Source organism: Choristoneura fumiferana, chromosome 23, assembly GCF_025370935.1.
Source record: "Choristoneura fumiferana chromosome 23, NRCan_CFum_1, whole genome shotgun sequence".
Lineage (NCBI taxonomy): Eukaryota > Metazoa > Arthropoda > Insecta > Lepidoptera > Tortricidae > Choristoneura > Choristoneura fumiferana.
The window spans coordinates 19,461,627-19,484,706 of record NC_133494.1 but is presented as its reverse complement, the minus strand read 5'-3'; the positions used below and the strand labels follow the sequence as shown (position 1 = coordinate 19,484,706).

At 37.9% G+C, this 23,080-nt stretch overlaps 2 protein-coding genes across 2 annotated transcripts; both read left to right on the top strand.

The window, feature by feature from the left end:
• The first annotated feature begins 8,678 nt into the window (after nucleotides 1-8,678).
• Nucleotides 8,679-17,112, top strand: LOC141440727 (UPAR/Ly6 domain-containing protein crok-like). Its single transcript, XM_074105271.1, has 3 exons — nucleotides 8,679-8,823; nucleotides 12,679-12,884; nucleotides 16,065-17,112. Exons 1-3 carry the CDS (start codon nucleotides 8,769-8,771, stop codon nucleotides 16,200-16,202), a joined length of 399 nt encoding a protein of 132 aa, XP_073961372.1. The 5' UTR covers nucleotides 8,679-8,768; the 3' UTR covers nucleotides 16,203-17,112.
• Nucleotides 17,113-17,200: 88 nt separating this feature from the next.
• Nucleotides 17,201-21,332, top strand: LOC141440726 (UPAR/Ly6 domain-containing protein crok-like). Its single transcript, XM_074105270.1, has 3 exons — nucleotides 17,201-17,729; nucleotides 19,694-19,914; nucleotides 20,657-21,332. The coding sequence occupies exons 1-3, from the start codon at nucleotides 17,678-17,680 to the stop codon at nucleotides 20,807-20,809; spliced, it is 426 nt and encodes a 141-aa protein (XP_073961371.1). The 5' UTR covers nucleotides 17,201-17,677; the 3' UTR covers nucleotides 20,810-21,332.
• Nucleotides 21,333-23,080: the final 1,748 nt, after the last annotated feature.

Below are 23,080 nucleotides of genomic sequence, written 5' to 3'. Positions count from 1 at the left end.
CAGTTACAAATCAACGCACCTAAAAAGAGCTCTTGGCGACATACCTGCGCAGTGAGCGAAATACGGACCAAATTGGCGGCGGAGCAGTGGGGGACGCGGGAGGGGGCGTAGGAGCGCGCGCGCGGCCGTCACGCCATTGACTTTGACTTATTAGTTGACAGATGCGCAAACGTGTCCCCTCCACTAGCCACCCAGAGCTCTTTTTACGTGCGTTGACTTACACACTCATTGTCGGTCCCCAACTGAATGCTCCTTTCAGCCACTCAAAGGTTGACTGGTGGAGATCCCTTCAAGGGATAAGTCCGTCCTTGTACACTCGAATCAACTGAATTATGGCCCACTGTGGAACATTTTCGTAGAAAATGTCAGTGACATCGCATTGCTTCACTCTAGGGAATTTATTATGACACTTACTGTGAGAACGTTCTACGGTAGGCCAAGAATCAAATGGTTCTGTAATATAAGGAGATGTGGGAGGTGGTGGTCAATAAGACGATATCTGTAGTTGTGCGTAAAGAGAACAAGAACCCCTTTTTATTAAGTAAACCTTAGATTATATACATCATGATTGTCGCTGACACAAGCAATATGCGTTTATGTAGCAGTAAACTATTTTGTTACTGCTAAACACTGAAAGTGGCCAATTGCCATACTACAGTTCGATTGTAGGTAACGTATGTACATACATGTATCTCAACATTTGTAAATTGTGTTTTTGCTTCTCCATTTCTATAGATACAATACTTAAAGAGTTTACATACATAATATAGTTTAACTGAGAAAAGTTTTTCCAAGTCTTAAAAAGTCTTTACGACATTGACTGATTGATTTTTACTCGGTCTGTGTAAAAACTTTTTTCACTATATCAGTACACATACAAAACAGTTAATGTGAGTTACAACTTTGGACGGACGGCTTTTCAGCTGATATAATGTTGATGAAATAGAATGGGCATAACCTAACTTACCTACTTAACCTAGTTGAAAAAACTATCGTCATTTCAAAGCTCAATATCTCAAAAACGGCTGAACCGATTTTAATGAGACATAGCTACGACCATCGTTAGAAAACTCGCTTTCACGCCAAAAAAACCTCATTTAAATCGGTTCATCCGTTATATGTTAATACAGACAGAGAGACATTGGTGTCAAACTTATAACACCCGGCGCACCCGGCAAAATAAGAGGAGTCGAGGTTTAAAAATGAGGACAATTTTAACTCATTTCGTGATAGCGCTTTGAAGTGTAGGTAGGTACAATCATCATCATCATCATCCCAGCCTATATACGTCCCACTGCTGGGCACAGGCTCCTCTCAGAACAAGAGGGCTTGGGCCGTAGTTCCCACGCGGGCCAGTGCGGATTGGGAACATCACACGCACCATTGAATTGCTTCGCAGGTTTGTGCAGGTTTCCTCACGATGTTTTCCTTCACCGCAAGCTCGTGGTAAATTTCACACAAGAATTCGAAAAAATCAGAGGTGCGAGCCGGGTTTGAACCCACGACCCTCTGCTTGAGAGACGATAGGTCAAACCACTAGGCCACCACGGTAGGTACAATACATAGGTACAATACAGTCAATCTGTATCTACCACAGCGGAGCGTGCAAAAATATCTAAAACTAGCTGTTGCCCGCGACTCCGTCCGCGTAGTATTCGTTTATCGCTATCCCGCGGGAACTATACAATTTTCCGGGATAAAAACTATCCTAAGTCCTTCCCCGGGTCTTAAACTATCTGTACACCGAATTTCATCTAAATCAGTTTAGCGGTTAGACGGGATTGAGTAACAAACATCCAAACATCTTCACAAACCTTTCACATTAGTAGGAAGTAGGATAGGATTTTCTACCGGCCCTAGTAATAAAGTCGTATCAGATATTTATGCACGCAACGCACGCTTTGTTTTGTCAGATATTGATGCTGTTGACTGTACGAACAGCATAAAGATCAAACACTAGTCAGTATTTTCGAGAATTCATAATTCCTGTTCATAAATCATGGAATAATACATTTTAGTAGTTACCTACTTGTAGGCAGTGTTTAGAGATATCGCGGATATCCCGGCCGTGTGGTTCGATACATCGTAAGCAGCAGGGGTACTACGAAACTCGAAACTCCAAGTTCGTGTCGTGCGGTCCCTCTGACACTTGTACTATTTAATACGAGAGCGAGATTGACGATACGACACGAACTTCGAGTTTCGAGTTTCGTAGTAGCCCTGCTGTTTGGAAAACTGCCCGGTGAGGTAGCAACAGCAACCTATGCCGTATATTTATTTCCATAACAATTTACATTGTGTCGGACAATATATTCTATAGATATACATGCCATGTACCATCAGCCAAATATATGGTCTACCACCCTAAAGTTGATAATCGTTTGCATGTCACAAAACAATAATGCCAATAGACGTGTCCGTCAACTTGAAAGTTCGACTTTAGCGACATATCCATTTGATAGGAACTTGTTTAAAAAATGATAGACCATTTATTTGGCTGATGGTACATTACAGGATATGTCGATGAACACGACCGTCCGTCTATTCGTCTGTCTATCTGTCTGTCCGCCTTATCATCTTCATCATCTCTGCTAGGTAGATAACGCATCGCTGTTTTACACAGGCTGCTTCTCAGAGTAGCCACGCTGGCCCGGTGCGCGCATTAACTTATGTCTAATCAATGAACTAAAAGAATTTCTTTGCTCACCCGCGACCTTATGATAGCTAAGTTTATGCAAGATATGCGTGTTCATGCAGTTCCTCCACCACACTGTAAGAACACACACAAATCACACAAACCCATCTATCACCACCACCACCACACTACACTGACGCGTTTTGTGATTTCTCTCTCTCTCTGTTCTTACAGTGTGGAGGTGGAGGAATTGCATGAACACGCATATCTTGCATAAACTTAGCTATCATAAGGTCGCGGGTGAGCAAAGAAATTCTTTTAGTTCATTGATATGGACCTCCGCAAAGTAACGCCTGATTCAATAAATTATTTAGCACGTCTAATCACGAAATTCCACTATGAAAGCAATTTCTAGCCAAACCCCTTGATCCCAATTGTAACATTCCCTTCAATTTACAGAAGGCTAGGACTTATATTGTGCCAGTAAGCCTAATACCGCTTATTTCCACGTCAATGTCACGTGACGTATGTCGGTTGCATTTTGGACTCTATCCCCTAGCGATAAGGCGACGTGGTGGAGTGCGTGGGCAAAGTATTTCTGTACACGGAGACGGTAGATTGGAGGAAGTCCTGCGTTACGGCAATTGGAGCTGAAATCGTTGACGCACAGACCCTGGGGGCAGAGGATAGTCACCAATGATTTTATAAAATAAAAAAAAATAAAAAAATCATGACGGTCATGTTGAATATTGTTTTCACTTCTCATGCTCATAAAATTTTATTTTAGTCTGCATATCGGGACTAAAGCTCCTTATTAATCTCTAGGGATTAAAGTTTTTTTTATAAAGTATTCTGGAAACCCCTAAACAGCCAGTATTGGAATGAAGGATTATCGCCCTTTTAATTTTTTGTGTATAGACAATTTATATGGCGTGGACATAACCTCAAAATGACAACTGTGCAAAAATAATAAAAAAGATTTAATTTCGTGAAACACGATTAATGATTACGAAAATGAACATATTTAATTATATTAACGATGAATTCATTAAATTATGCATAGTCCAATTAGTTTTAAATAGTTTTCAAGTTGAATCTGTTGGCTAAATTTGCAAGCATTTAAAGCACTTTGCAAAAAAATAACCGCGGAACAATTTGTTTTGCTATAAGATTTTTTTCCTGTTTTCTGTATCGCTTACTATTTCTAGTGTACAAAAAAAAAATTTGCATTGTATTGTATTGTAAACAGATGACCATTGCATTACTCTTATTGAGCGTATGTAAAAAAGTAATATATATTGTAATTTTTTATAGATTGTTGTTTTTAGTGTTGTAGCCAAAATGGTCAAAACGGAACCCTTATAGTTTCACCATGTCTGTCTGTCTGTCTGTCCGTCCGTGGCTTTGCTCAGGGACTATCAATGCTAGAAAGCTGTAATTTTGCACGAATATGTACAATACAATGGTACAAAAAAATTTTTTTTTTAGATTACCTCCTTTAGACGTAAAGTGGGAATGATATTTTTTTTCTCATCCAACCTTGTAGTGTGGGGTATCGTTGGATAGGTCTTTTACCTTATACCATTAGGGGGTTGCTAAAACGTTTTTTCATTCAGTGATTTGTTTGCAAAATATTCAACTTTAAAGTGCAAATTTTCATTAAAATCGAGCGTGCCCCCCGCCCTCTAAAATCTAAACGGGTGTGTGGGAAAATTTGAAAAAAAATTAGGATGGTAGTAAGTATATCAAACTTACAAGGAAAACTATAACGGTTAAGTTTTCTTGAGAATTATTAGTAGTTTAAGAGTAAATAACAGCTTAAGGTATTAAATATACCTAAACTTTGAATATTCCGTACAAAATACGAAATCCTTAGAAAATATTAATTAATTTTTTCGTAATGGCTACCGAACCCTATTTTGGGCGTTTCCGACACGCTCTTGGCCTCTCCAACGATACGCCACACTATAGGGTTGGATGAGAAAAAAAATCACCCCCACTTTACGTCTATGGGAGGTGCACTAAAAAATTTTTTTTAAGTTTTATTGTACCATTTTAAATAATTTATTGAATCAGGCGTTACTTTGCTTTGCTTTGGATTAGCATGGTGTACGGTTGTGTCACTCTGAAGATGACTCTGGTTGAGTTCGAAACGCGTCATTGTAGTGGGGTGGTGGTGATAGATGGGTTTGTGTGATTTGTGTGTGTTCTCACATGTGGATGTGGAGGAACTGCATGAACACGCAATTTTGCATAAGCTTAGCTATCGTAAGGTCGCGGTGAGGTGAGTCTGTAGACATATCTAGGAAATAGTTTAAATTGTGAAAGTGTCCGTGACTACTGCAAAAAGTATAAGAAACCCTGTTATAGAGAAAAATGTGTCGCGTGACCTTATATTTAACAAAAGATATTCTAAGCCCAGTTTCGACTTGCGAGAAAAATCATGCAAGTCGCATGACATTGCGGCGCTCGATCGAGCACTTTAGCTAGTCGTTAGCTTTATCGAATCTCAATGTAATCCAACTTGTACTATTTTTCTAGCTGCTTTCTTGCTAAACTGGCCTTAACTATCACCATTGCCTCGTTAGCGTGTGCGCAGGATACCGCCGTTTACCGACACGGAGGGATCACGACATATCCTCGCACCATAATGTGACACAAATATATATAGCTTGTAGTATCATCATCATCATCATGTCAGCCGAAAGACTTCCACTGCTGGACATAGGCCTCCCTCAATGCTCTCCACTCAGACCGGTCTTGTGGTTTCCGTATCCACCGCGATCGTCGCTCCATCTTGTTGGAGGCCTACCGACAGCTCGTCTCCCGGTCCGCGGACGCTATTGGAGATCCTTCTGACCTGATCGGCCATCAGCCATGTACCTAGTCTACGAATAAATAATAAGTCAGGAAGCGTAACTCAGAACAAATCCCACACAAAAAGTGGCCATACCTTAACCGAAAACGACTTATGATTCAAATACGAATCATTTTAGAAGTTGCAAATAGACCTGCTTCTTGATTGGTTAAAATTCAGAAAGAAAGCAGGGATTGGTTTGCTCGCGTGATGCAATGTCAGATGTCAGTCAAATGAAGCGCAGAACACGCTTTTAAGCCCCGCCTACTAGGACACGGAAGGTCATTTCTATAACGCATTTAAAATTCCTTACTTATTATTTATTCGTAGCTCGTAGTATTTTTTGTAAGTATACACTTGGCATATTTACCTCAAGGAGAATCAGTGCAATGATAGAATGATTGGCACCATAAACATCAAACTTGTTTAGGCGTAATGAGTATTTCAAGCTTGTTTTGATGTGTGTAGTGTAGGTATATTTACAATAAGTAGAGATAAAACAAAACTAGCTCTATTGCTAATATCCGGCTCCGAAAACTTCCACAAAAACATCCCTTAAATATATAAATACATACATAAGAATTTTTCGTTTAACGGTTAATCTTTATGTGTTTGTTTGTTACTACATAAGTACTTCGCTATTAACGACTCTACAAATTTGGATCAAATTGGCATAAGTAGAAATGAATATAATAAAACATTTTTTAACAAAATACAATTTTTAACTTAAATTTCTCCTCATACATGTTAGCGAACTCTGTTTCTACACCGATTCATATCAAATATGTAAATAGATTATAAAGCAAAATAGATGGCAGCACTGGTGGTGTGGCTGACAGGAGACGAATCTGTGGCACCAGCGGGTGACAAAAAAAAGAAGTTGTTCCGAAAACGGCGCGAAGAAAAGTGAAGGCAGGAGACCTAAAAAGCTTTGTAATATAAAATACGGAGAGTAAAGTGATTGCTGGCATTACAAATAGTGTTTTCTTCTATCATACATAACATAACTAACAAAACTACCTACATAAAATAAAAAACTTACATAAAATAAAAATAGCTCTAAAACTAAAACAAATTACATAAAGAGTACCCCTTACGGAAGGTCCCGAAGATGGCAGCGTTTCCTCTTAGAATAGCTAGGCTAATTATTTGTCCGAGGAAGCTCTTCGGTCACCTGTGACGTCTACTAATCTTTTTGAAATTTCTTTAAAAAGTTTTAAAGCGTTTATGTCGAAGCTGCGAAAAAAACTAACATGAAACTGTTGTTTTGTTCTCGGTTAATCAGTTATTACTACATAGATGGTTCTCATATCTCTAGGTAATTTTTAAAACACAATTGACAAAGATAAAGGTCGGTTCTCGAGTCGATTTTTTCGTTTTAAGTTAGTTGATTGACTTTATTTTCGAATATCTTCATTAGGTATTTCATAAAATAATCGTGTGATTTGCTTAGTCAGTAATTCTACTTGATTTCTAACTCTACACTCGTAATTTGTAGTTGTCAGTTGCGTGCGCTAGGTTATGCTTCGCCGTTTTTAGCAGAAAGTCAAACTGACAGCAAAACAGCCAGTATTAAATACGGTATTTGACAACTCCTTAATTTACCATATCTTAATATTATTTTGAAAATATAGATATACAGATAGTGTTTAGCGAAGACAAAATTTAAATCGGTCGAAAATTGGATTTATAGTGATTTTTTGAAATATCTATATACCTGTCTCTTTCTCAAACGCTTTTCTCTATGCAGCAAGTATGGCGGTACTGGCGTGTGACGTCACATGCCAGTATGTCTTTCTCTGTCTAATCTTGAATTTCAAACCATTATAACTTTGTTATTTGTAAAAGCTTAAAAATTGTTTCTCTATTCGATTGGCATTGTGAGTTTTTAATTTATAAAATATATACAAAATAGTCAAATACCGTATTATCTAAATACCTCGCTAAAATATTTAATTAACATTTAGATTTGGACCCAATAAAAAAAGGATAATATAAAAACACAAAAACAACCTGATTTAAAACATACGTCGGGTGGTAAGCAAAAGTCACTAATTACCACTTAAAGTGAAGAAGGTTAATTAAAGTTATGTACCTATAGCATCGTAAAGTTAATATCCCACTAACCTTTTTTTGCAGTAGTGACTTTTGCTCACCTGACGTTATGTAATCGACTCTACTCTGGGTTCTGATTAAACTACTCTCTGGTTTTCAGTTATTTAATTAACACCTTGTATATTATTATTCTTAATGAACACAAAGTTCTATAAACATAATCAATATCGTTATTAAATAATATCATTATAAAGCAAAGTACGCATGTTCACAATGTGTACCAAAAGATCTGGTCCACACTTCTTATGGTTAACTAAATTGAAGCGGATATAACTAGTTAGTGCGAGTTGCACCTAGTCATTACAACGTTAACCAATGTAAAACCAAATGCCAAATTTGCTGTTAAGTAAAGTTCTGCAAGCCGAAATTAGCTACTTATTTTTGTTTGTATAAGATAAGAAGCTGGCTTTATAACAATGCTTTTATTTACGTTGTGTACCTACATTCTTTCTAGTCTTAGTTTAGTTAGTTACTTTTTATGCCTAGTTGTTGTTTTAAATAGTTAGGTAAATTATGTTATTAATTATGATATTGTTATGTTTAAAGAACTAATCTAACATGATCCCACACTGCGTACAGTTTGGTCAGGAGCAGGGATCTGCCTAAACTGGATATTCATGGATGCCAAGATTTTTTTTCGAAATCCTCGATGCTTGATTCTGGCTCGCAATTAACCTTTTTTTTAATTCTACATACATAAGTATGGTACATGTAAATTCTAACATTTACTTATTGCGCAAAAATAAATAAACAAACACAATTGACAAACTTTAAGATACATGTACAAAGGCGCGGCGAACTTATCCCTTTAAGGGATCTCTAACAGTCAACCTTTGACAGTCAACAGTTAAAGCTATACCGAATGCCATTTACATTTTTCATTTTACCAAAACAGTTCAGCATGCGTAAGTAAACACGCCTTAACCCCATCGGATCATTTTGCAGGAATTTAAAAACCTATTATAAATCAGTGCTTACCGGCACCGGCTCACCGTCAATTTGTCACTGAATTACGGCAATTGAATAAGCGTCGGCTCATTTAGGACATAGATATAACCTCTAAGCATCGGTTTATATTTTACTACAGCCGCTCGGCAGTCTGCGGACGGCGACTGAGCGCTGACCACGCACCGGTGTATTCTGGAATTAACCGAAAACAAAATGGCCGCCGCAGCGCTGTGCTTTTTGGCGGTATTGTGCAGTTTACTTCACCAAGGTTGGTTAATTGAATTAGTTTAACGAGTTGAGGTTGGTTAAGTTAAGCCGGTTTGATGCGAATTCGGGACGGTACGTGTACTTTTGTTGAATGCAAAGTTGGGCAGTCGATGTACGGTCAGCCAAATAAGTCTATCAAGTTTTGAAGAACTTCCAATAAATAAATGTGTCACTAAAGTCGAACTTTTAAGTTGACTGATATGTCTTATCGATATATTTTTTAAAGGATATCAAACTTCAGCTTGGTAGACCACAACATTCGTCTGTAGCAATCATTAATTAAACATAATATTTTTTCTCACATATACATTTTTTAATCGTTTATTCTTAACTTGCAAAAAATAATTAAGCTATTCCACGAGCTCTACCAAACTCTACATTTTTTGATAATAACTAAAGGTCGATTGGTCAGATTTTCCAAATAGAACTCTTGATTCTTTGCTCAATTTAATATAACCACTAAGTCAATACGATAATGTGTCTATATTTCTAGATACCGGGGATCAATTTTTTTAAATCACACCTATTGTTATTCATTCCTTACCCTGTATTGAACTTATAAAAAAACTTGAAACCGCATTTGATGCTCCATTTGTTTTTTTTAAATTGTATAACTTATAGTATACATGTACTAGTATTATAGTGTATCTGAGTCTTCGATCTCTGCACTACTTTTACGAACACTGCTTGCTTTTTGAATTAGAGAGAGATTATCGGCCTCAAAATCCCCTAATAGCAAATTTCATCGAAATAGAGCCGTTTTCGAGATCTCAAAACATATTATACAAGCTGTGCTCCGCCCTACAGTACAGTACACTCCACGCCATCTTAGAACCATTTTTAGGGTTCCGTGCCCAAATGGTGCCAACGGAGCCCTATTTCTGAGACTCCGCCGTCCTTCTGTCACAGGGCTCTATCTCTTGAGTCGTAATTGTTAGACACTTGAAATTTTCACAGATTATGTATTACTGTGGCCGCTATAACAGCAAATACTAAAAACAGAATAAAATAAATATTTAAGGGGGCTCCCATACAACAACCTTGATTGTTTTGCCGTTTTTTGCTAATGTCTAATGAATTTTATATGGTACGGAACACTTCGTGCGTGAATCCATTAATAATGGACCCTTGAAATATTCACAGAATCTTTAGTTGTATAATCAATTTAAAAATAAATAATTAAATTAAAATAAATTCCGGCTCCCGGAATACAACAAACTTGATTTTTTTGCCGTTTTCTTTGCTAATGTAATGTTGTATAGATAATGGTACGGAACCCTTCGTGCGCGAGTCCGACTCGCACTTGGCCGGTATTTTTAAACTACCAGGGCTTTCGGAAAGACCATCATTGCCAAGAAGAATGCGCCGCAAGAAACTAAGAAACTTTTTTGGTTGGTTTGGTTTCTGGTCGATACGAGTAGACCCCTTTGGGCACCCAGAACTGGCGCGTACTTAAATGTTATTGGTTTTTTATTGTCAAAGTCAAAGTCAAAATATCTTTATTCAATTTAGGCTAAAACAAGCACTTATGAATTTTTTCGGAAAAACCTCTGTTGAGAAGAATCCGGCAAGAAACTCAACGAGGTATATTTTTTTAAACAGATTTACAATATTATTAATTGAATCGCGTCTTGGAATTATTTTATTGTGCTAATTTTAATTAGGTATCATACTGATTGATATTGAATCCACTTAATGGGATAAATGATTGGCTTACTTAATTAACTTGAGGTAAGGAGCAACATCTGTGTCGTAGCAATATCCATCCAAATTGAAGCTACCTATCCTTTAGCCCGTTTTGCATTCCTTATTTATTAGGTTTCCTAGCGAAGTAGGCGTAATGAAATGAAATATTATTGCCTTAAGCATAACGTCTCAGGAAAGTGTCTTCTTAAATTACTATACTTGGTTTGGATAGGTGTTTAACTGAATGTAAACAAACTTTAGCTGCCAGATTTGGTGCATTCAAGGAGTTTAAATATTTTACTTATCTAAGTATCATTGTAATACAACCTTGACTAGTGTATTTCAAGACAAAAATGAAAATTTTAGATAGTTTAATTGGGGAATTCCAATATTTAAGACACTAAATGAACGTTTAAATTTCATAATTAATAAAATACAAAATATACATAGGACTAAAACTATTAAGTACTAAATTAAAACAACTAAAACTAAAACTTTACTTAATTCAAAAAGGGAGGTGGGCCTCTTGGCATGGTGCCATGGTTGTTTTGTTTACATTTAGATTACTTGCTCGTTTGCCATCCAGTGGAATAAAAAAAAAAAAAATTTAGTTTAATACCTATCCAAACCAAGTATAGTAAAATCTAAGCTTATTCCGAGAAGAAGACACACTGTTGAATCATATTCGTTATTATATTGGATGCTCAATATGTATATAAGTATGTATTTATCTATGTAAGTATGTCTATCGGTTGCCTCCTATCCATAGTACAAGCTTTGGTTAGTTTGGGACTAGGTCAATTGTTGACTCCTGAGTCAGGGGTCCTGACCCAAAAAGGGGTGTGTTATATATAAATGAGACTGCTATGTGTGTGTCTGTGGCATCATGGTTTCAAAGCACCCGGCCCGACTTTAATGCTTTTTTAATCAAAATCTAGGTACATAGGTACCTAGTCAAACAAACAGTTTTTAGCTACGTTTTTAAGTTGTATAGGCTATTTGTTGATTGATTCAGGGGTAACTTTGCTATAGGTAGTGCCACCAGAATTGAGGTCAAGCACACAATAACATGTCATATAATGAATTTCATTCATTCTCCTTTTATGTAATCAGTTCTTCATATAGCTGTGTGTGTCATCATTCACTTCAACTCTCCTGGATCTACCTATAGGTACTCCGCATCCATTGCCATTGTTGAGGAGTCTTTGCAACTTCACAAACCTCACTTAACTGTCTTGGTGTCTTAAAGTCAGTTTGAATCATGTACCTAAGATAAATTAAACCATCCAATGGATGGTTTTACTTCAATTTTGATATCAACGGGACAATGGCATAGCGTGGGTATCAGCCTCGCGGGGCGGAAGAAAATTTTGCCGCCCTCTTATTTAGGGAACTGCTGCACAGTCCTCCTCTCTGAATGAGAACACTTGGGCCGTAGTTCCCACACGGGCCCAGTGCCGATTGGAAATTTCACACATACCATTAAATTTTTATGGTATCTTGCCGCCCCTAAATGTGCCGCCCGGGGCGGACTGCCCCCTCGCCCCAACTAGGCTACTCCACTGTTAAGGGATTTGCAGCTTGAATGAAAATGCAAGGAGTGTCAACATAAAGATTTTTAAATTACTTTTAACTCTCATTTGTTGTTATAACCGCTATAAGTACCCACGAGCACACTATTGTGACAGACCGAAGATACCGGTCCCTTTCTACGAGCAATTGGCATCCCGCTGCCTCCCTCTGCTCATGGAACCCTAAACACCCACTCGGTTTTAATAAAGTTACGTAAGCATCGTACTGCGTACAATATACCTGCACCTGCGTAGACAGACGTAGATATAACATGAATGCTCCAAGGTATTTTTAGCTTTCCTGATATTCGTATATGAAAATCGAAGTTCGTATCGTACCGTCCCTCTCTTTCTCGTATTGAATAATATAAGCGTTAGCGGGACGCCAATTTACAAAGTGAAAAATGAAAGCTAAATGTTTGTGAACAAAATGTTCTGGAAAGTAAACCACTTTCTCAGAAGTACTCGTTGGAAGTATGTTATTATGTTCATGGATGAATGGAACTTAGAGAAATAAGTTATGTTCCCGTAGAATCTCGAGCTTAATAGAGACGACGACAGTTTATATTTAAAACATCCTAAGGACCATTTCTTTTTAGGGTTGTCAATCAACTGCTACCAATGCAACAGCCACAACGACTCCCGCTGCCTTATGGAGAAGTTACCGGACTCCCTCCGGCTACCTTGTGGGCCCAAAGACACCATGTGCAGAAAAATCTCGCAGGTCGTCGAGTTCGAGATGAATGGCATGCCGCCAGACAGCCGCGTCATCAGAGGCTGCGGGTGGGACGAGAGCAGTTACAAGGTTAGTTACATTTGAGATGAGATCATTCTACATGGTATCATGTGTCAGAAGATCTTGAAGGTTGTAGAATTTGAGATAACGGCATGCCACCAGACGGCCGCATCGTCAGAGGGTACGGGTGAGACGAGAGCAGTTACAAGATTAGATATTTTTATACAGAATCTTTTTATACAGAAATAGGCTTGCGTTTGACCACAATCACGCCTGATGGTTATAGACTAAGATGGAGCACGTTTAGCTATAAATGCCCATTCACCCTAGATTTGAAGACGACAAGATTGTAGCGATCAGGGAACACAGCCGCAGACAGGGCATTCCACTCCTTAGATGTCCGGGTAATAAAGGACGAGTGAAACCGCTTTGTGCGAATTTTAGGGATGCTGATAGCTTAAGGGTAAAGACCCCACTTACTTCGACATTTATAGAATGATCCATATAGATAGCACCATAGATCATAGGCCATATAATATGGCACCATGTGTCGGAGGATCTTGCAGATTGTGGAGTTTGAATGCTGCCCGATAGTCTCGCCATAAGAGGCTGCGGGTGGGTCGAGAGCAGTTACAAGGTTAGTTACATTCGAGATGAGATCATCTATAATCTAATGTCAATGGCATTATGTGTCAGATTATCATGTAGTTCGTGAAATTTGAAACTAACAGCATGCCTCCAGACAGTGGCGTAATCAGAGATCAGAGAGGAGAGGGTGAGGGTGGGACGAGAGTATTTACAAGGTTAGTTACATTTGAGATGAGGTCATTCTACATGACATCATATGTCAGAGGATCTTGCAAGTTGTAGAGTTTGAGATAAACGGAATGTAGCCAGACAGTCGAGTCAACGAAGCTGCAGGTAGGACGAACGCAATTATAAAGTTGGTTACTTACCGAAATGAGGTTGAGGGAGGCATTTTTGGCTGATATCCATGCATAATGAGATACACCTTTCTAACACCAAGTTTCGGTGCCAAGTCGCGGACAGATAGACGGACGGACATGGCGAAACTATAAGGGTTCCTTGAAGGACAGGGAACTAGCCTCAAGTAATAGACTTACGAGTATATTTGTTGTATTCCCAAAATAGTGGTAGATATGTTAGACACATGACTTAAACAATAAAATATTTATACGTAAGTGAGGCGGCCACTCATGGTTTCCTATAAAACAAGTCGGGTGATCTCATGCTCGCCATTCTGGACGCGCTAACCATTAGCATATTGAACAAGCCTCCATGTTCGTGGTAACAACTAATGGTGTTTTTTTTTTATTTGCTGTTAGGGAATTTAATTATACTAGTGAATCTGGAATACTATGTTGTATTTTTTCTTCTAAATCAATTTTTCCTGTATATCAAATTTATGCACAAACAAATGTTCTTTCTCCCTATTTCGAATTCCTGCGGACATTCTCCAATACTTGCACATTTTTGAGGTAAAATAATTGAATATCGGTTTAAAGAAATTTATTTTCTCAAAAGAATATTCACAATTCACTTACATGAGAAATTTTACAATTGCTTATATACATGGTGAGCGTATGTTTGCGTCTTCGCATTCACAAAGAAATGGCAACTATTTTGCATAGAAAATATTTATATCTTCCGTTTTCTACTTTTAGTGAGTACATCCCAGTTTACAAACACAAATAAACAGCAACTGTTATTTTAACCCGTATACGCTTTACAAATTTACTGACCATTTGACCTGTATTTGATCTTGCTCTAAATCAGATTTAGTAACACTTAGGTCACCAACAGTTACCATGCGTGCGCACAGTACCACAACAAATGACAAATGTCAATGTCACTCGGGACTCGTCGGTTTGCTTCTTTTTCCTGAAAATTCAAAGAAAGACAAAGAAAACTGATCTTTTGTTTAGATTTCTGAACGACATAAGCCCATGTCCCATCAAAAGTTTAACATTGGAAGGTGCTGCAAAACAGTGGTTCAAAAAAAATCGACAACTCGCCAACTTTTCTGTTTTTTCAAACACTTTTTTTCGCCATAAAGTAAACGTACGAGTGTTCGTCACTGTCCCAATAGTTGGCATCTTTAATCTTATGTCATTAGCAATAGAGATGACAGCAGGGTGTCGTCTATTGGGCATTAGTGTGTCGATCACTCGGACGTTTACCTTAATATAGGCTTGTGTAGAGGGTATTTTCTTCAATAACATTCTACTGTACCTGTATCTGAGATCTCCATACCTATGTACATATAACTAAGTTTGGATCGATTTAAACGAGCCGTCCATCACGCGTCACTGCGCAGACAATTAGGTAAACTACTTGCTGAAAATTGCCAGTTTTTCGGGGAATAGCGATCGACGGCAATTTGAGACAATTTAGGTGTTCTATAGGAGGCTCGTTCGTTAAACAGGACAAATGTTACCGATCGAGACGCGCCGTATCCGAGTGGGAGTCATTTTGAATTAGTAAGTAGGTAGTCATGTTGTGTTACAAGAAGAAAAAGCATTAAAAATTACTTTAAATTATCAGCTCAATTTAGCCGTTAAACAACACTGAACGATTGATTACAAAGTACGGAGCCCTCGGCGCACCAGTTGGCACTTCGCTGCTTTTTTTTACGTTTAATTTAGTTTTTAAACTATTTAGTTTTAGTTACTACTAGCTTTTACCCGCGACTCGGTCCGCGTAGAATTCGGTTTTCATCATCCCGCGGGAACTATGGAATTAAAATATCCTTCCCTGAGACTCAAACTATATGTATACCGAATTTCATCGGTTCAGCGGTTTGGACGTGATGAAGTAACAAACAAACAAACAGACTTACAAACTTTGGCATTTATTATATTATATATAGTGGGATAGTGGGATTAGTGGGATTAGTGGGATTTTATGGTTTTTTCATATGAATTTGTACATGCATATTCTACTTAACATTGACTTTGTAATTAACAAATATTATAGACAACCGACATCAAATTGTCCTAGTCTCAAATTATCAAAGCTAAACTTATAGTTACTATGGATACACATACTTGAATACATAACAAACATCCAAGACTCGAACAAATATTCATATTAATCATACAAATATCTGCCTCGACCGATGATCAAACCCAGGACCTCAAGCTCCATTTATTCAGGCTCTCTAGCCACTGGCTATCTTGTCATCTATCTTAATTTGTCTTTGTCGTTAACTAGTCTTGTCTTCCTCAGGGACGTTGCTACCAGCGCGCAGGCTTCGGCGGCAGACAAGAGGTCTGCTCCTGTCTCGAAGACGGCTGCAACTCCGCGACCATCCCGATCGCCGCCACCTTCCTCATGCTGCTCACCGTCGCAATCCTCAGGTTCTAGAACAATCTAGAACGCAGAAGATGCCAGAAACAACGCTTTGCCTAGCAGAGCAGTTCTATGTTTAACTGATTTAGCAATCTGCTGGCTTTAGTCTAGTCGAAATCAATTCTGCTAAAGTACACTGCTCTTAAAGATGGTAGTTGACGCCATAAAACAATAACTAATTCTAAGACGCGACTATAATAGAAAAATACATTATTTTAGTCCTGCAAATCAGATTAGTTTTCTAATTTAAAATTTTGATTTTTACTTGCTTTGAAACAAATAGATAATCCATTGAGTTTGGAATTAAGTGATGTCGTAGCTAGCTATAGAAAATCTATGAGAGAATCATTGGTGGTGTTGGTGTTGTCTACCTTGTTGTATTGTACTACTGATTTCCACGGAGTTCTATTTTTCACGGACACAAAGCTGTTGTGTACGTTGCTTATTTAACAATAGAATTGTCTATTGTACCTGGCTCTGTGTCCGTGAAAGTAATTCAAACTTATCAACAGATTCCTCAGAAGAAAATTTTATTCTTGAAATTAGCAATATTACAAATTAAATTGCTGAGAATTGTGAACAAACTAACAAATACTAAGGTACGTTGTTTAAAATTTGTTTCTCTAATGACCCCGCCGCGTAGCGTATGATTGTAAATGAACCTAGTATTACTAGATGTTAAAATAGTTTATATGTAACTTATTCGAATGGGTTCTCATTCTATGTGTTCGTTATGTAGTTAGCCTACTCGTAACCTGTTAAGTTAGTTAGCGGAATGTAAATAGACGATAATTGTCGTCAGGTCACAGAGTTATCAGCACTGTCAAGATAATACAGAGACACTGTAAAATACTTTACTCGTATTGTGCCATAGATATTTATTGTTGTGTTTGTGTTTTGCTAATATATTTATTAGTTTTTCATATTGGTCACTTTTCATTTCACAATTATACACAATCACCTTGCAGGGGTTAGAGAAGGAGAGCTATAATTGGGCACAGTATCGTACCAACAGTGATGATACCAGCTGATGATGTTGACTCCTTTCAAACTATTAAGTAGATTAAGTAAATTTCTACTACCAAAATTCTGCTAGTTTGACATTTATAATAAAATAACGAGGTTCAAGGTGCAACTCCCAAAAAGGATATGACAACAGTCACAGCTCCCCCAACACTTTCCTCCATATCCGGGTACAGTTTACATCTTATTTTAACCCAACCTATCATCCAATTCCATCCACTCTCAAATAAATCGAGACCCAAATCTGAGTTGCGTATCAAATGATCCAGCTAACTAGATTACCCATTTCCGCCCCTCGTGAATGAGTAACATCCTCCATGGGCTCGGGTGGAGGCGGTGAGAGTTAGGACGTCTTGGCCAGTTTATGCCACAGTCCTGGGCGTGGGCCACATAGTGATACTAACAGCTGGTGGGTTAGTATCAGGCCAGAACATATTTAGGTCGGTGTGCTCTTGAGTGGGATTGCGATGCGGTACCAAGCGTTTGGATTCCTAGTATTCTGCGGACTCTTTCACTATGGTTAGTATTTTAAATTGCTCTGTTTATTAATTAGCTTTTATTTAACTTGTTTGTTGTTGCTGGGTCAAATCTTGTACTAAGTTTATTTTAACATACTTCCAGTGGTCGGATTGACTTGAAATTTGGTATTGCTCAAGTACAGTTAACAAAAGTACCTACAGTCAGAAAATAAATGTTTTTTAAAAGTAAAATATGATTTAATTCCGGTGAGATTGAGGATAGAGTGGGAGTTTATAAGATTTTAACGCCGTTTTATTAGTTATAAAAGAGTACCTAATGTGATTGACTGAATACCAGAGAATCACTGAAGCTATAGAGACTTAAAATTTGGCACGTTTTCCTTGAAGATCATGATTCATGAAGGTGCACTGAGAGAGGATGTTTTGAAATGCCTACGGAAAAGAGCTAGCAACTTGTTATTTAGCGAGCTTAGTAATTACATACTTAGTCCGTTATACATCTTGCAGTTGCAAGTGCATTTTTACTCACTTTCAACGGTCCAATTCGATTAATGTGTGCGATCCGATAGCATTGTAATAGACAAATACGGTGAGCAAAAAGGTGCCTTTAAAACTTAATTACTCATAAGTACAAGCTTTTATTTAATTTTACCTAGTTACAAAAATAATTTAAAATAAATGACGTAGATTAACAATTCGTTAGCTTTTTCAATGCAGTGTTAGACTTATATATATCATTGAAAATACAAACTGAAATATAGATGCACAGAAAAACAGAAAAATAAGACCACACTGGGAATCGAACCCAGGTCCGTAAAAGTAAAAATTGGAATTGAAATAAAAATACAAAAAGATTCCAAAAAACCAATCTTAATTATATATATCATGTTAAAGTTACACACCGGGTACCTACCTATATGTTCGACTGTATTTTACCATTGAGGGACACTCTCCACAAATGAGTTTTAGGACATATAATATAATATAATAAGTTAGTAGCTCAATGAGGTACGTAATTTACACGTGCTCATGCCTGCCTATTTAATGAAAACTTTAACTCAATTCATTATTATTGATTTCTTCTGTCACAAAATTCTCAAAATACATGTAGCTGATAAATAATTAATTAACTCTTAATTCCCTCTTTATGTTTCACTTTCCTTGAGACTTAATTCGTTCCGACTTAATCCTGATTCACTTACCTTATTTCTGGGAAGCGGAGCTTTTATTAAACTAAATTTGTGTTGTTCTGGGAAGGAGATGAGGTAACAGAAAATCCAATTAAGTACTTGCGAGAAGATAAAATATTGCACCTACACTTTTTTCACCTTCGTAGCATTACGTAATTCCTATTACAGGAGTGAGGATATCGCGTTACTTAGGTTTGCATAGGTATTTAACTAAATGTAAACAAAAACAACGTCAATTGGTGTCTTAAATATTGAAATTCCCCCCACTAAAACTATCGAAACATTACATTTCTGTATAGAAATACACTAGTCTAGTTTGTATTACAATGATAGATAAGCAAAATGTTTAAAATCCTTGAATATACTAAATCTGGCAGCTGAAGTTTGTTTACATTTAGTTAATTACCTAAACGTTTCAAGTATAGTTTTTACATACATAGGCTTGCGTTTGACCAGAATTACGCCGGATTGTAAGCGAAGATGCGGACCAAGACGGGATAATTGCCTAGTAAACAATAATTGAGGATTAAGTAATGAATTTATGAGAAACTGACTGCTTGACTGACTGGCTTACTGACATATCAACGTATCGAATGCATAGAAAAACCAGAAAAATAAGACCAGCGCTGGGAATCGAACCCAGGTCCTCGGCATTCCATGCCACGTGCTATGCAAGCGTGCGTGCGTGGGCAAGCAGTCCATCGCTGGTTTTCAGCCTGCGCCTTTGAGCTCGGTCGGCTGCTAAGAGCAGTGGGACTTATACAAAAACTACCCAATATGCTGGAGGTGCTGATGAACTATCCGATCCCCGCAGGTTCCCCTATAATGTGCTACGAATGCAACAGCGCGACGAACTCGCTGTGCGCGCAAAAGGTGTTGCCAGACAGCCTCAAGCGCAACTGTTCGGAGCACGACCGCGGCGTCACGCACACACTGTGCCGCAAAATGGTGCAGCACATAGACCATGAGATCAACGGGCAGCTGCCAGTTAGCAGGGTCATACGTAGCTGTGGATGGGACGAGACGAAATATAAGGTGAGTGTACCAAACGCCACTTAAGTTACCATCAGTTCTTCCTTAAAAGTATTACTTTCAGTGACGAGGAGACACTTTCGTTTAGCGATGTAGAGTGGGATAGAATCCTGAGTTATGATGTCTTTGCATGCAAACACCTCGCAATTAATGAACAAAATCTTTGCCATAGTTGTCATCATCACTGACGCCACAACTAATTAGGTAATTCGGTGGGAAACGAGTTCAGATTGGTTTTTTGGAGTCTTTTTGTATTTTTCTATTTCAACTCCAAATTTGTTACTTTTACGGTATCCCGTGAAACCATATCGAAAATACAAACTGAGACATGGATGCACAGAAAAACCAGAAAAAGAGACCAGCGCTGGGAACGACGAACTAGGTCCTCAGCAAAAGCAACCAACCAAGCCAACAAGCACCAAGCAAACCAAGTTGAGTAATAAGCAACCTGAGATATGTATGCATAGGAAAAATCGTGTCTAGATTCCTGTCCAGCGGTGGTGTAGGGGTTATAGCACGCAGCACGGATTGCTAAGGACCGGGTTTCAATTCCCAGCGCTGGTCTCTTTTTCTGGTTTTTCTGGCGATCCATGTCTCAGTTTTGTATTTCGATATGAGTTCTTAAGATGCCACGACTATTGACCGAAAATGCCCCAAGTTACTTCTGCGATTTTTCTCAATACTTGTCGTATGAATAACAGTCTTAATGCCACCAAGAATGACGATGAAAATGTTTTTCTTCTAGGGAGCCTGTTACCACCGCGCCGGGTACGGTGGCCGGCAGGAAGTCTGCTCTTGTTCCAAAGACTTTTGCAACGGCTCTGTCGACTTCACGCCTCTCCTGACCCTGACTCTCGGCACTGCTGCCATGGCGGTACTCAAATACCTCGTCCAATGAGGGTGGGGTCCACTCGAAAAAATACTAGCTTAACTACCTACGGAGCAGAAGAAAGGTTGGAAAAGCCTAATGAGCATGACACGAGCGTGTATTAAGGTTCATTACCTTAAACCAAGATGAACCTTGCTGTTACGTTTGCTTGCTCTGGTTACCAAGAGAACCAATAAACTCTAGGTCTCTTCCAGCTTCTTCCTTCAGTTCCGTGACCATAACTTTCTTCTCCGAGTAATAAATAGATCAAGAAACAAAAAATACATTTTCTACCAGTCAGGACAGTTAAAATGCCAAAATTACTTACATACCATCCTCCCATGTTGGGTTTATTAGCCATTAGCTATGTTCCATAAAGACATCGCGAAATCATTGACCGATGACCAATGAGGACTGGTCCAGTCACTGTTCTTTTCTCCGCATGAATCCAATAGGGCACGCAACCCTTGGGCACAAAAATGTTTAGAGGATGTGCGGAGTACTCAGAAATTAGAAATAAGTTAGAGTTTTGAAATAAATTCGTTTTGCGATTTGTAGTTTTATTATTTATATTGAAATAGCGAAATTGCAATCAGTTTACAGTATGTACCTGTACCTACCTATTTATCCCATTCCAGTACTATCTAAGCAAACCAATCGTTATCGTGACCCACTAAAGAACCTTTTAAAAGAAAATATGATTGTAATATCGTATTGCTTTACAAGAAAAGTTATTATGGACACTTTCTGTAAGAAAGTTCTGCAATGCGTCAGATAGGCATCAAACGGTTCGACCATGGTTCGACTATAACATAAGATACTTTGGTAAGTTTTTTTTTATTGGACTGGATGCAAAACGAGCAGGTGGGTCTCCTGATGGCTGAATAATATCTAACATCTAGCAGCCTTTTAATACGCAACATTGCGTCAAAATGTTTCTAGGCGTTGTCACGAAAATTGGTAAGTAATACTTAATCGTCAAATTTTGGCAAAATGTGTTTTTGTCTAGAAGATATACTAAACAAGTAGTATATTTCTATCACGTAAATTTCTGCCTTTTTATAAAATCAAAATCCATAAAATTCCGATAAAACCTCATTATTTTACCAACGAGGTTTTCGACCCTGCATGAAGTTTAATCTCTGAACACATTTTGTCAGAATAAAAAGCAAAAATCGAATGACACCCACTAGGAAACAAATGAACGAAATCATATGGTCGCCAAGTCATCATTCACTACTCCACATCAGTGAAGCGATCATGATAAAAAACGATCTACACCAAAAATATATAGATAGAAAATAAGAAACTCAAAAACTGCCTCAGATCAAGCCCATCGCGTGAAATCATATCGATTAATACGTAAGAATAAAATAGTAGAAAACAGCCTATTGACAGGCAAAGTAACCGTTAAGTGGATATTTTTTTGAATATGTTCTGATAGTACAAGGAAGCCCCGTGGAAGGACACGAGCAAGTAGCGAAGGTAAGCGCTTTATTTCGATCACTGAATTGTCACTCCTTCAATTCTTATTCAATTATAAGCAATGACAGTAAGCGTAAAAGCACAGTAGAAAGCGTAGCGTGCTATAAAAAATTGTGTTAAGTCAATTTCTACCAAAAAAATCGCGAAATTTGAAAATGTATAGCATGGCACGGACACCAACTAGATCTTCGCAGAAACAATACTTATGTCATATTCGTATCGCAAACTTTCCAAACCCCGATTTGTTACGCTTAGCCGGAAATTACTACGATTTATGAAAAGTGAAAAGATACTTTTTTCCAAATTTCGAATCAGCTAAGTGATTTTATTTCGAACGCGCTTCTACACGTAAATGATTGTGGTTTAAGGAAAATTTATTATTTCGCAAAATTACCTGCTGCGGACGAGAGTTAGATGCTAAATCACTCTTAATTTTAATAAGAAGCCAAAAAGCAGTGGATTTAACGGTTTGATAATTCACATTTTACAAATAATTTAATAACGCTTTTTCGTGCTTTTTCTTTTTGACTACTTATAAACGTAAAGATAATTTTTAGACTTTCTTTATAACTATTCTGCTAGCTATACTAATTGACACAAGCAAAAGAATACTTTTTTCATCATTGCTACAAACTAACCAACTTAAAAAACTTGTAATTCCCGACATTGTCATTTTAAAGTTCAGTATCTCAAAAATGGCTGAACCGATTTTAATGAAACACAGAAAATCGCTTTCACGTAAAAAAGCCAAACCGAAATCGGTCCATCCGTGTGAGAGCTACGATGCCACTGACAAACATACAGTCAAACATACAG